Genomic DNA, 14,018 nt, shown 5'->3' on the forward strand with positions numbered 1-14,018 from the left:
GAATTGTGATACCTCCAGTTTTGTTTTTCTTTTTCAAATTTGCTTTGGCTATTTGAGGTCTTTTGTGGTTCCATACAAATTTTAGGATTGTTTTAGTTCTATGAAAAATGCTATTAGTATTTGTTGTAGACTCTAAGCCTAAAGTTCTCTCTTGTTGAGCAAGAGAGTGGATGCAGGATTAAAAGTGAGAGATGGCTAATGTCTGGGAAAAGACAAGAGCTCCGAATAAGAGTCCTTGCCCCGTATTTATTACGATCAGAAGACTTACAAATGTGATGGACATGTACAAAGAGACAATGAATTTGTGAACATTAACGCATGGGCATGAGGGAAAGGGGGTTTTGAAGATATACAGTGTTAGGAGTTTGGGTCAATATAAAACAAAATCCTGGTGCCGGGCAGATGGGCAGGAGGTTGTTAACAGCAGACATGAGGCACCATGTCTGTTTATCTTAACCAGTGTAGGGGATAAAACAGATAGAGCAAGTAACCTCAGGGTTAACAAGGCACCTTTTCTTTTGCTAATCAGCTCCACTCTGAGCAGCTTCACCCACATCAGGTCTATAGCCCTAGGTACCTGTTTACCTGATTTGGTCCTTTCTTTCTGTGAAAGCAGCTTTCTGTTATAGTACTAAATTGGGGGGCATTTTTGCCCTGAATATCTAATCTTGCTTACCAGATATACCTTTGTATGGGGGCCTTTGCCCCCCCCAATTCTGGTGGCTTTGCCCCCCCTACTCTATTTTGGGGGCCTTAGCCCCCCTTCTCTATCCTTATTCACCTAATCTTATTTACCCAAACTTGGGTGTGAGCATCCTATGGCTTTGTAATTCTTTATGCCTTGTTAACCCATTGGTGCAAGCCCAGGGAGTTTCTAAGCTTATTTCCCACAGTCTTTTGATAGGGATTGCATTAAATCTGAAGATTGCTTTGAGTAGTATAGACATTTTAATAATATTTTTTTTCCAATCCATGAGCATAGAATGTTTTTCCATCTCTTTGTGTCATCTTGAATTTCTTTCATCAGTGTTTTATAGTTTTTGGAGTACAGGTCTTTCACCTCTTTGGTTAAGTTTATTCCTAGACATTTTCTTGTTTTTGGTGCAATTGTAAATGACATTGTTTTCTTAGTTTCACTTTCTGCTGCTTAATTATTAGCGAATAGGAATGCAACAGATTTCTGTACATTGATTTCATTTCATGCAACTTGACTGAATTCTTTTATCAGTTCTTTTGGTGGAGTTTTTAGAGTTTTCTATATATAGTATCATGTCATACAGAAAGAATATTTGGATTATTTTGTGGTTCACTTCTAATATCTGATATCTAGAACAATGTCTGCCACATAGCATGTGTTCTATAAATACTTATCAAATAAATGAATTCATTCTTACAACAATGCCAGGAAGTGATTACTATACTTCATAGATGAGAAAAAACATCACCAAAACCACCATCACTAATTGTAACAGTAACAAAAAAAAAACAAAACAAAACAGATGCAGTAAGGTTAAATAACTATTAAAATATTTTTATAAAGTAAGAAACTATGTAAGTAATTTATGGTATAACAAAATAATGGAGCAGTATGTAGCTATAAAAAGTAATGAGAACAATCTTTATAATCTCATCTGGAGTTATCTCCAAGAGATGTTGTTAAGTAAGGGATAGAAGTATCATATATTATGATTTGTTTAAAAATCAGAAAAAACAATTGATGGTTTATGCATAGCCTAAATCTGGAAGAATACACAAGAAACATTGATAAACACTGGAGACAGAAACTAGGTGAGAAGGGATAGTTGTAGGAGGGATGGTTGTAGGGGTAGTTGTCTTTCTCTGATTATTTGTACCTTTAAAATTTTGAACCATTCGATCTCCTACATGTTCAAGAATGAAATAAAACAATAACTTCCCTAGAGTCAGACATCTAGTAAGTGATAGAGTGACATGTAAATTTGGTCTGCCTGACTGAAAAGCCATTTTCTTTCCACTAGCCCATACATCAAGAAATACAGCAGAACTAATCCGTTTCATTTTTTTTTCTAGTGGTTGAATTCCTGAAAGTCATTTCAAATATATGGAATGCGAAGCAATATTGGCTTTTAGCAGTTCTTTCAGTAAAATGAATGTCAGTAACGTTAATAACATAGAGAACCAGTATGTATAGCTTTTGTAGTCTACTAAAATTATTTTTTTTTCTCTCCATAGCTGCTGGCTGGCAGTTCCAGATAAAAAAGATCTTATAACTAGTCCATTTTTATGGTCATTCGTCTTACCTGTGACTATTATCCTCATCAACAATATTGTTATATTTATTATCATCATAGTCAAAGTGATATGGAAGAATAATCGCAATCTGACAAGGTAAGATTACCAATTATGGGAAACTTCAGGCATGACTCATCTGATACATAATACAGCACTTTAATATGTCCACAGTTCCCCAAAGAGTTTTCAGACTCTGGTACAATGGCAAGGATACGTGGTTTGCAAGGCAGATTTTCTTTTAAACTTTGTCTCAGAAAGTAAATCTTCCCCTCATCTTCCAACAATGTATTACATAACACACTTTTGTGCTATATGAGCCCAACTAAAAACTAAACCCAAAGACTTCAAGAAAAAAAAAATTTTCTCTCCCAGTCTCAAATATTCAAGAAATAAGATTTGGATAATTAAAGAAGTTGGAAGATTGTGAGGAGATGCTGGTAACTAGAGCTACAGGCTATATTTTACATGTGTTTCTTGAATCTGAGTATGGCTTTGTTTTTAAAATTCATTTAAAACATATAAAATTGGGGGGCGCCTGGGTGGCTCAGTTGGTTAAGCCTCTGACTTTGGCTCAGGTCATGATCTCACGGTTTGTGAGTTCGAGCCCCGCATTGGGCTCTGTGCTGACGGCTCAGGCCTGGAGCCTGCTTCGGATTCTGTGTCTCGCTCTCTCTCTGCCCCTCCCCTGCTCACGCTCTGTCTCTCTCTGTCTCAAAAATAAACAAAACACTAAAAAAAAAAAACATAAAATTGGGAGATTTCACTTAAAAATTGTATTTTCTCTTGAAAATATTGGAGCATCTGGAAACATTGGGTCCACATTTCCTGCAGGGGGGACATATGCTCCCTGGATTCTCTGGATTATCAATTCCCATGTATACTGCTTCTCTTCTTTCTATAACCTTTCTGACTCCAATAAGCTTTTTCATTGTCATCCCTGGTAAACAAAAGAGCTTTCAGTTGGAGAGACAAATAACAGAAACTGTTAAACAAATATACTGTCCATCCCCACCTCCCAACAATGCAGATTGGTTAGAACACAGTGCTAATGAAGCCATGAACCCAGCAGGTTTAATTTTACAAGACTGTGTTTATCACCAGTACATTTACTATAAGCACATCTGTGAGTTTTGTTGGTCACCGAATGGATCCATTTGGTATGCACATATGGGTGAAAACTGTCATTAGTGGGAATATCATCTTAAATATGTGCTTTATTAATCAAGAGTAAGTATCATCTTTCCTATATGAACGATAGTCCACATTGAGAGGAAATGTGGGGGAAAAGACTATCACGGATAATCTTTCAAATCTTTATTTTACTGGTAATGAAGAAAAATCTTGGTAAAATCTTCTTAGTCTAATTGCATATTAGTTATATTTGCTTTGTACAAAACGGTATCATTTTGGCCACAGACAGCAACAAATGTGTATCTCTAATTTTGACTGGTAGATCATTGTTCTTAAGTTGGCTTAGTTACAGTGAAAATCAGGTCACAGTTTAATTGCTTAACAAATTATCTTTCATTGTATCCATTAGCTTTTGCTGCATAACAAACCACCCCAAACTTAGTGGCTTAGAGTGACAAATATTTACTATTTGTCATAAATTTGAATGTTGATCAGGTGGTTTTTCTGGTCTTGGATGGCTTGAATATGGATGGATGATCTAAGATGACTTATTTTTATGCCTGATGGTGTTTGGTTGGTTGGTTTTGAGTGGGAGCTGCTCAGCTGGGAAAACTAAGCTTTGCTCCATGTGGTCTCTCATCATCAATTAGGCCAGTCTATGCTTCTCGACATAGTGAAGTTAGGATTCCAAAGAGCAATAAAAAAAGGCCAGCTCTACTGAGCAAAATGCATTCAAGCTTCTGCTTGTGGAACAATTGCTAACATACCACTAGTAAGTCATATGGCTGAGCCCAGATTCCTACATTTCTACATTGTAATAACCTGTCATTCCCGTATCAACCTGCATCATGGGAAAGTCCCAGATGTTCAGAAAAGGATTGCTCACTGGCTGATCCACAAAGTAATTACCAAAATAAAATTCCTTTACAAAGAAAACATTGATATTTTTGTGTGTGAAATTTCACACACAGTAGTACTGTGTGTGACTGCAGTAGTATTTAAGGGACTGTTTATGCCTGAGCTTTTAAGCAGGTATCACTTTCTTTACAAATAAAGCTTGCTAAATCATATTTTATCTGGACATAGGTCTAATATGCTTTTTCCACCTAATGCATAATATTGTTAAATAGTGTGTATGCACAGCTGAATATGTATTCTCAATTAGAGGGTAACCATGATATTAATAAATAAAATTATATTAGTAAGTAAAAATCTCATATTTTCTTTCTTGCTTTCTCTTACCTAGCACAAAAAAGGTTTCATCCCTAAAGAAGATTCTTAGTATGTTATCAATTGCAGTTGTTTTTGGAATTACCTGGATTCTGGCATACCTTATGCTAATTGATAATCATGTCATCAGGACTGTCTTCAGCTACATGTTCTGCCTTTTCAACACTACTCAGGTATGGTGTGGGTTAGTCTGAAAGTAGCACACCATGCAGTGGTGGAGATGACATCACCCTGGACTAAACTGAAGTTTTCTTCTTTTGAAACCCCTGAAGGTCATTGTTTATTACATTTTAGGAGACTCTATTTTTAGTACATTTTGAAGGAAGAGGAAAGAAATCTCTTTATGACCTACCTACTGTGTCCTTTCCTGGATGGAGTTTATAGAATATAATTATAGTAGGGTTGGACCACGTTATTTTCTCTTCTCTAAGCAGAAGAAATTTTGTACAGCAATTGGCTTGGCAAACACTTCCTGATTCCTGTCTCCCATGCAATAGGTTCACGACAGCTCCTCACCATGGTTGACAAGGACAATGTTACAGTTATTGCTGGAGCTTAGATCCCTGTGGGATTGGCTGAATTTTTTCTTTCTCTCTGTTTTCTAACAATTTTATAAGATTATGTGTCTTATCTTAAAAAAAAAAACCTTTATTGTGGAATAATTGGGAATAATTGACAGATATAATTGCATTTATTTATTTATTTATTTTAAATATAATTTATTGTCAAGTTAGCTAACATACAGTGTATACAGTGTGCTCTTGGTTTTTGGGGGTATTTTCCTGTGGTTCATTGCTTATATACAACACCTAGTGCTCATCCCAACAAGTGCCCTCCTCAGTGCCCATCACCCATTTTCCCCTTACCCCCACTCCCTCATCAACTCAGATTGTTCTCTGTATTTAAGAGTGTCTTATGGTTTGCCCCCTTCCCTCTCTGTTTGTAACTATTTTTTTTTTCACCTTCCCTTTCCCCATGGTCTTCTGTTAAGTTTCTCGAGATTCACATATGAGTGAAAACATATGATATCTCTCTTTCTCTGACTGGCTTATTTCATTCAGCATAATACCTTCCAGTTCCATCCACGATGCTGCAAATAGCATGATTTCATTGCCAAGTAGTATTCCATTGTATATATAAATCACATCTTCTTTATCCATTCATCAGTTGATGGACATTTAGGCTCTTTCCTTAATTTGGCTATTGTTGAAAGTGCTGCTGTAAACATTAGGTACATGTGCCCCTATGAATCAGCACTCCAATATCTTTTGGATAAATTTCTAGTAGTGCTATTGCTGGGTTGTAGGGTAGTTCTATTTTATATTTTTTGAGGAACCTCCACACTGTTTTCCAGAGTGGCTACACCAGTATGCCTTCCCACCAACATTGCAAGAGGGTTCCCTTTTCTCCATATCTTTGCCATTGTTTCCTGAGTTGTTAATTTTAGTGACTCTGACCGATGTGAGGTGGTATCTCAGTGTGGTTTTGATTGTATTTCCCTGATGATGAGTGATATTGAGCATCTTTTCATGTGTCTGTTGGCCATCTGGATGTGTTCTTTGGAAAAGTGTCTATTCATGTCTTCTGCCCATTTCTTCACTGGATTATTTGTTTTTTGGGTGTTGAGTTTGGTTAGTTCTTTATAGATTTTGGATACTAACTCTTTATCTGGTATGTCATTTGCAAATATATTTTCCCATTATGTGGGTTACCTTTTAGTTTTGCTGATTGTTTCCTTTGCAGTGCAGAAGCTTTTTATCTTGAATAGGTCCCAATAGTTCATTTTTATAATTGTATATATTTAAAGTGTATAAGATGATTTGATATACATATACATTATTGAATGATTGCCAAGATCAAAATAATTAAAACATCTATCACCTCCCATAGTTGTTGAGGATTTTGGCATCTATGTTCATCAAAGATATTGGCCTGCAATTTTCTTTCCAGCAGTGTCCTTGTCTGGCTTAGTATCAGGGTAATGTTGACCTCATTAAATGAGTTTGGAGGTATTCTATCCTCTTCAGCTTTTTGGAAGAGTTTAAGAGGAATTAATATTAATTATTTTTTAGGGCACCTTTTGGGATGAGCACTGGGTGTTGTATGGAAACCAATTTGACAATAAATTTCATATAATAAAAAAATATTAATTATTTTTTAAGTGTGTGGTGGAATTCATCTGTGAGGTAATCAGGTCCTGGACTTTTCTTTATTAGGAAGCTTTTGATTACTTATTCAATATTCTTGCTTGCTATTGGTCTATTTAGTTTTTCTGTTATTTCATTATTCAGTCTTGGTAAGTTCTGTGTGAATTTTTTATTTCATTTCTTTTAAATTTATTGATGATGGTTTTATGGCCATGAATTGCTATATCTTGATAAAACATTTACCCTTGAAAGGAATGTGCATTGTGTAGTTGGGTGTAGTGTTCTAAAAATGTCAGTAGGGTTAAGAGGATTTTTAGTGTTGTACAGATTTTCTATCCTTACCAATATTTTTTCCTGTTTTTCTCAATTGCTGAAAGAGGTGCATTAAAATCTCTAACTGTGATTGTGGATTTGTCTATTTTGCCTTTAATTCTGTCAATATGCTTCACATATTTTAAAGTTCTGCTATTAGATGCATATACATTTATTATTGTGATGTCTTCTGAGGGAATTGACTGTCCTTTGGAAATGTCCATCTATAACTCTGAAAGTACTCTTTGTTGTGACATCTACTTTATCTGATATTCAGCCTTCTTGTATATATTGGATTAATGGGGTATATATTTTTTTAATATATTCACTTTCAACCTATCTGTGCTTTTACATTAAAAGTATGTATCTTGTAGATAGCAAATAGGCAGTTATTACCCTTTTGTTCATCCTGACAATCTCTGTCTTTTAAGTAATATTTAGTCTATTTAGAGCTGATGTAATTATTAATATGGGTGAATTTATATGTACCATTTTGGCATTTGTTTTCTGTTGCCATTTTAAGTGTTTTATTCTTCTGTTTGCCTTCATTTTTGAAGGATACTATCATTGAATATGGAATTATGGGTTGAAAAATTTTTTCACTTTTATGAAGTATTATGAAGAAGTCATTTCACAAACCTGCTCTAGTTTCTAATGGGGCACACTCAGTGTTTCATATTCCCGCCCCCCCCCCCCCCATTTATGTAACGCTTTATTTTCCTCTGGTTGCTTTCAGGATTCTCTTTATCTTTGATATTCAGCATTTTCACTAGGATATGCCCAGGTATTATTTTCTTTGCATTCATTCTGCTTGGGATTGCTGAGTTCCTGGAATCTGTTTATTTAGATCTTTCACCAAACTTGAGGAATTTTTGAACTTTATTTTTTCAAATACTTTTTCTACCCTGTTATTTTACTTTTCTCTTTTTTGGGAGTTTAATCATATATGTTAGACCATCTGATATTGTTCCACAGGTTCCTTAGCTGTTTATTCTTTATCATTCTTTATTCTTGCTGTTCATCAGATAGGATTATCTTAGTGATCCATCTTCAAGGACATTGATTTTATCTTTAATCATTTCCAGTCTTCTGTTAACTCTATTTGGTGATTTTTATTTCAGATACTGTATTTTTTTCATTTCAGAATTTTTATCTTGTAATTTTAATAGGTTTTATTTTGATGATTTTCTTAATTTTTGGCTCATAATTTAGTACATTTTCTTTTACAACTTTACATGTATTATCATAACACTTTAAAATCTTTGTCTGCTAACTCTAACATCTGGGTCATTTTAGTCAATCTCTACTGATTATCTTTTTGTTTACTATGAGCCTTGTTTTCCTGTTTCTTTATATGTCTAGTAATTTTGGTTGTTTCCTGGACATTATAAATAATACACTGCAGCAACTCTGCATTCTGTTTTATTCCTACCAAGAATGGACTTAGCATATAATTAGCTTAGCTAGACTAAAACTGAAAACTATCTCTCCTAGGGTGGACAACAGCTGAAATCTCTATGTAGTCTTTTTTAGCCATAGACAGACTTCTTAGTGTTTACTCTATGCATTTACAGTTTATAGGTAATTAGAGATTTGGGTAGAATTTATAAACAGAATCTTGAGCTCCCCTTCTCTGTTTCCTCCTGGATATTCTGAATATTCTTCCTTATTTTTCAGATGTTGTAGTTGCCCTAAGTCCTGTCCTCCAATTCTTCAACCCAATAAGACTGCCTATTTTAACCCCTCATTTAGTCATCCTGTGTGGGGCTGATCAGAGTGTGCTTTCTGGCAGAAAGATATTAAAAAACCACACACAACAGGAATCCTACCCAGTTATAGTTCCTTTTTTCTTAAATGTAGATTCTCCTTCCAGTTTCAAACTGCTTTTATTTGTCCTTCAGTGTCTTCAGGTAGGTTTTAAAAAATATTTTGTTCAGAGTTTGTAGTTTTTATCTTCATGAGGGTTGATTTAATAAAAGAAGAACCTTATGAAGTTGTTTTTGTGACATAATTATACATAAGACTAAAGATGCTTTTATTCCTTGAGTCTTATCTCAAGTATATATTTAATTATAAATCTTTTAAAAAACATTGCATTTATATTTTGTATTAAAATCGGAGATGAAGATTTATATTCTTTTTCTTTTTTGTAAGCCATTCTATTAGTATTTTGGGAGAATCTACTGTAAGAAGGATTATGGTGATCTTTTGATTTTTATCATGATAAAAATAGTGACATAAATGAACAAAAATGTTAGATTAAAAATGAAGATAATTCTGCTTGACCTTAGAGGATTTTTGTTTGTGTGTATGCATGCAGAATGTCAAACTCTAAGATAAAACAAGTATGCATTACTGAAAGACCTATCTTAAAAATTTGTTTAATGTTTATTTGTTTTGAGAGAGAGAGAGAGATAGAGAGCAAGCAGGGGAGGGACAGAGAGAGGGAGACAAGGAATCCCAAGCAGGCTGTGCACTGTCAGTGCAGAGCCTGGTGCAGGGCTCGAACTCATGACCCATGAGATCATGACCTGAGCTGAAATCAAGAGTTGGATGCTTAACCAACTGAGCCACCCAGGCACCCCTGAAAGACTTATCTTGAAATCAGATTTCTCTCTGTGCGTCTTAACTGTATGCCTTCTTTCATAGTGAACAATGACTTTTACTCTGATAAAAAATACTACCAGGACTTTTCCCTCTGTATATGAAATCTTGCTATTTGTATTTATACAATTTAATGCTGTATTTCATGTTCCTAGAAATTTATGGATGTTGTATATTTCTGGTGCATTATATCTTTCATTGATATAACAAGGCACTCTCGGTCCCATTTTGTCTTGAAGTATGATTTTCTATGTATTAATGTAGCAACTTCTAACTTGTTTTTATTTGATCTTATCTACTTATAGTTTTAATCTTTAAGCTTTCTATGTCACTTTGGTTTTGACTTACCTCATTTTAAATCCATATATTTAGGGACATCTGGGTGTCTCAGTCGGGTAAGCATCCATCTGACTTCAGTTCAGGTCATGATCTCAGTTTGTGGATTTCATCGGGCCCTGTGAAGACAGCTTAGAGCCTGCAACCTGCTTCAGATTCTGTGTCTCCCTCTCTCTCTGTCTTTTCCCGCTTGCATGTGCTCTCTCTCTCACTCAAAAATAAAGATTTAAAAATTTTATAGATCCCATATATTTAGATTTGTGTTTTTTAAAATAATTTTCTCATTGTTTTTCCATTTTATTAAAAAAGTTAGTATTTTACCTATTTAGCTAAATGTTAGCCATCAAAACGAATATGTTTGATTTTATTGTCTTATTTTCTTTTTTCACATCTATCCATTTCTTCCTATGTTTTATATTTACTGTGCTATATAAATTATGTATTCTTTTACTTAATCTCTAATTATTAGAATATTTTCCCTCTGTTAATTGTTATCTTTGTTTATTAAACATTACAATTTTGTAAGATATAATTTTCAATTTGCAGAATAAAACAATATGTATTGATTTCTTCCTTTTTAAGGTAATAACATTAATACAGTGTAGCTGCTTCCTGTCTCATGGTTTTATTGGTACAATTTAAAATTTACTCCGCAATTATTGTTGTTAAATTATAGCGTCTACATTATTTTCTTTCATGAGCTATTTACAATGCTTGGATTATATTTGATAATGATCTCAACTGTATTTTCTTTTCTTTAAAAATATTTTTTATTGAGGTATAGTTGACATACTCAACTACATTTTCTTATACTTACATAGTTTCAATGCCTTTTGCTAGTCATTTTATATTGGAATGTCCTAATATTTAACTTTTAAATCTTTATGAATATCTCATTAATAGTATTATATTTTTTTTTGCACCAGAACTGCTTTTATTTATTTATTTTTTATTTTTTTTTAATATATGAAATTTATTGTCAAATTGGTGTCCATACAACACCCAGTGCTCATCCCAAAAGGTGCCCTCCTCAATACCCATCACCCACCCTCTCCTCCCTCCCACCCCCCATCAACCCTCGGTTTGTTCTCAGTTTTTAACAGTCTCTTATGCTTTGGCTCTCTCCCACTCTAACCTCTTTTTTTTTTTTTTTCTTTTTTCCTCCCCCCACCCACCATGGGTTCCTGTTAAGTTTCTCAGGATCCACATAAGAGTGAAACCATATGGTATCTGTCTTTCTCTGTATGGCTTATTTCACTTAGCATCACACTCTCCAGTTCCATCCACGTTGCTACAAAAGGCCATATTTCATTTTTTCTCATTGCCACGTAGTATTCCATTGTGTATATAGACCACAATTTCTTTATCCATTCATCCGTTGATGGACATTTAGGCTCTTTCCATAATTTGGCTATTGTTGAGAGTGCTGCTATGAACATTGGGGTACAAGTGCCCCTATGCATCAGTACTCCTGTATCCCTTGGGTAAATTCCTAGCAGTGCTATTGCTGGGTCATAGGGTAGGTCTATTTTTAATTTTCTGAGGAACCTCCACACTGCTTTCCAGAGCGGCTGCACCAATTTGCATTCCCACCAACAGTGCAAGAGGGTTCCCGTTTCTCCACATCCTCTCCAGCATCTAGAGTCTCCTGATTTGTTCATTTTGGCCACTCTGACTGGCGTGAGGTGATACCTGAGTGTGGTTTTGATTTGTATTTCCCTGATAAGGAGCGACGCTGAACATCTTTTCATGTGCCTGTTGGCCATCCGGATGTCTTCTTTAGAGAAGTGTCTATTCATGTTTTCTGCCCATTTCTTCACTGGGTTATTTGTTTTTCGGGTGTGGAGTTTGGTGAGCTCTTTATAGATTTTGGATACTAGCCCTTTGTCCGATATGTCATTTGCAAATATCTTTTCCCATTCCGTTGGTTGCCTTTTCGTTTTGTTGGTTGTTTCCTTTGCTGTGCAGAAGCTTTTTATCTTCATAGGTCCCAGTAATTCACTTTTGCTTTTAATTCCCTTGCCTTTGGGGATGTGTCGAGTAAGAGATTGCTACGGCTGAGGTCAGAGAGGTCTTTTCCTGCTTTCTCCTCTAAGGTTTTGATGGTTTCCTGTCTCACATTCAGGTCCTTTATCCATTTTGAGTTTATTTTTGTGAATGGTGTGAGAAAGTGGTCTAGTTTCAACCTTCTGCATGTTGCTGTCCAGTTCTCCCAGCACCATTTGTTAAAGAGGCTGTCTTTTTTCCATTGGATGTTCTTTCCTGCTTTGTCAAAGATGAGTTGGCCATACGTTTGTGGGTCTAGTTCTGGGGTTTCTATTCTATTCCATTGGTCTATGTGTCTGTTTTTGTGCCAATACCATGCTGTCTTGATGATGACAGCTTTGTAGTAGAGGCTAAAGTCTGGGATTGTGATGCCTCCTGCTTTGGTCTTCTTCTTCAAAATTCCTTTGGCTATTCGGGGCCTTTTGTGGTTCCATATGAATTTTAGGATTGCTTGTTCTAGTTTCGAGAAGAATGCTGGTGCAATTTTGATTGGGATTGCATTGAATGTGTAGATAGCTTTGGGTAGTAATGACATTTTGACAATATTTATTTTTCCAATCCATGAGCAGGGAATGTCTTTCCATTTCTTTAAATCTTCTTCAATTACCTTCATAAGCTTTCTATAGTTTTCAGCATACAGATCCTTTACATCTTTGGTTAGATTTATTCCTAGGTATTTTATGCTTCTTCGTGCAATTGTGAATGGGATCAGTTTTATCATTTGTCTTTCTGTTGCTTCATTGTTAGTGTATAAGAATGCAACTGATTTCTGTACATTGATTTTGTATCCTGCAACTTTGCTGAATTCATGTATCAGTTCTAGCAGACTTTTGGTGGAGTCTATCGGATTTTCCATGTATAATATCATATCATCTGCAAAAAGCGAAAGCTTGATTTCATCTTTGCCAATTTTGATGCCTTTGATTTCCTTTTGTTGTCTGATTGCTGATGCTAGAACTTCCAGCACTATGTTAAACAACAGCGGTGAGAGTGGGCATCCCTGTCGTGTTCCTGATCTCAGGGAAAAAGCTCTCAGTTTTTCCCCATTGAGGATGATGTTAGCTGTGGGCTTTTCATAAATGGCTTTTATGATCTTTAAGTATGTTCCTTCTATACCGACTTTCTCAAGGGTTTTTATTAAGAAAGTGTGCTGGATTTTGTCGAAGGCCTTTTCTGCATCGATTGACAGGATCATATGGTTCTTCTCTTTTTTTTTGTTAATGTGATGTATCACGTTGATTGATTTGCGAATGTTGAACCAGCCCTGCATCCCAGGAATGAATCCCACTTGATCATGGTGAATAATTCTTTTTATATGCTGTTGAATTCGATTTGCTAGTATCTTATTGAGAATTTGCATCCATATTCATCAGGGATATTGGCCTGTAGTTCTCTTTTTTTACTGGGTCTCTGTCTGGTTTAGGAATCAAAGTAATACTGGCTTCATAGAATGAGTCTGGAAGTTTTCCTTCCCTTTCTATTTTTTGGAATAGCTTGAGAAGGATAGGTATTATCTCTGCTTTAAACATCTGGTAGAACTCCCCTGGGAAGCCATCTGGTCCTGGACTCTTATTTGTTGGGAGATTTTTGATAACCGATTCAATTTCTTCGCTGGTTATGGGTCTGTTCCAGCTTTCTATTTCCTCCTGATTGAGTTTTGGAAGAGTGTGGATGTTCAGGAATTTGTCCATTTCTTCCAGGTTGTCCAGTTTGTTGGCATATAATTTTTCATAGTATTCCCTGATAGTTGTTTGTATCTCTGAGGAATTGGTTGTAATAATTCCATTTTCATTCATGATTTTATCTATTTGGGTCATCTCCCTTTTCTTTTTGAGAAGCCTGGCTAGAGGTTTGTCAATTTTGTTTATTTTTTCAAAAAACCAACTCTTGGTTTCGTTGATAGGATCTACAGTTTTTTTAGACTCTATATTGTTTATTTCT

At 35.3% G+C, this 14,018-nt stretch overlaps 1 protein-coding gene across 3 annotated transcripts in view; it reads left to right on the top strand.

The window, feature by feature from the left end:
- ADGRG7 (adhesion G protein-coupled receptor G7) overlaps positions 1-14,018 on the top strand; it is a 97,691-nt gene that overhangs the window by 75,666 nt on the left and 8,007 nt on the right. For all 3 annotated transcript variants that reach the window (XM_045501796.1, XM_045501795.1, XM_045501797.1), the window contains 2 exons: positions 2,212-2,367; positions 4,649-4,805. In XM_045501796.1, the coding sequence (XP_045357752.1) occupies positions 2,212-2,367; positions 4,649-4,805 (313 nt within the window). The remainder of the gene's footprint in view (positions 1-2,211; positions 2,368-4,648; positions 4,806-14,018) is intronic.

This window comes from Leopardus geoffroyi, chromosome C2 (assembly GCF_018350155.1).
Source record: "Leopardus geoffroyi isolate Oge1 chromosome C2, O.geoffroyi_Oge1_pat1.0, whole genome shotgun sequence".
Lineage (NCBI taxonomy): Eukaryota > Metazoa > Chordata > Mammalia > Carnivora > Felidae > Leopardus > Leopardus geoffroyi.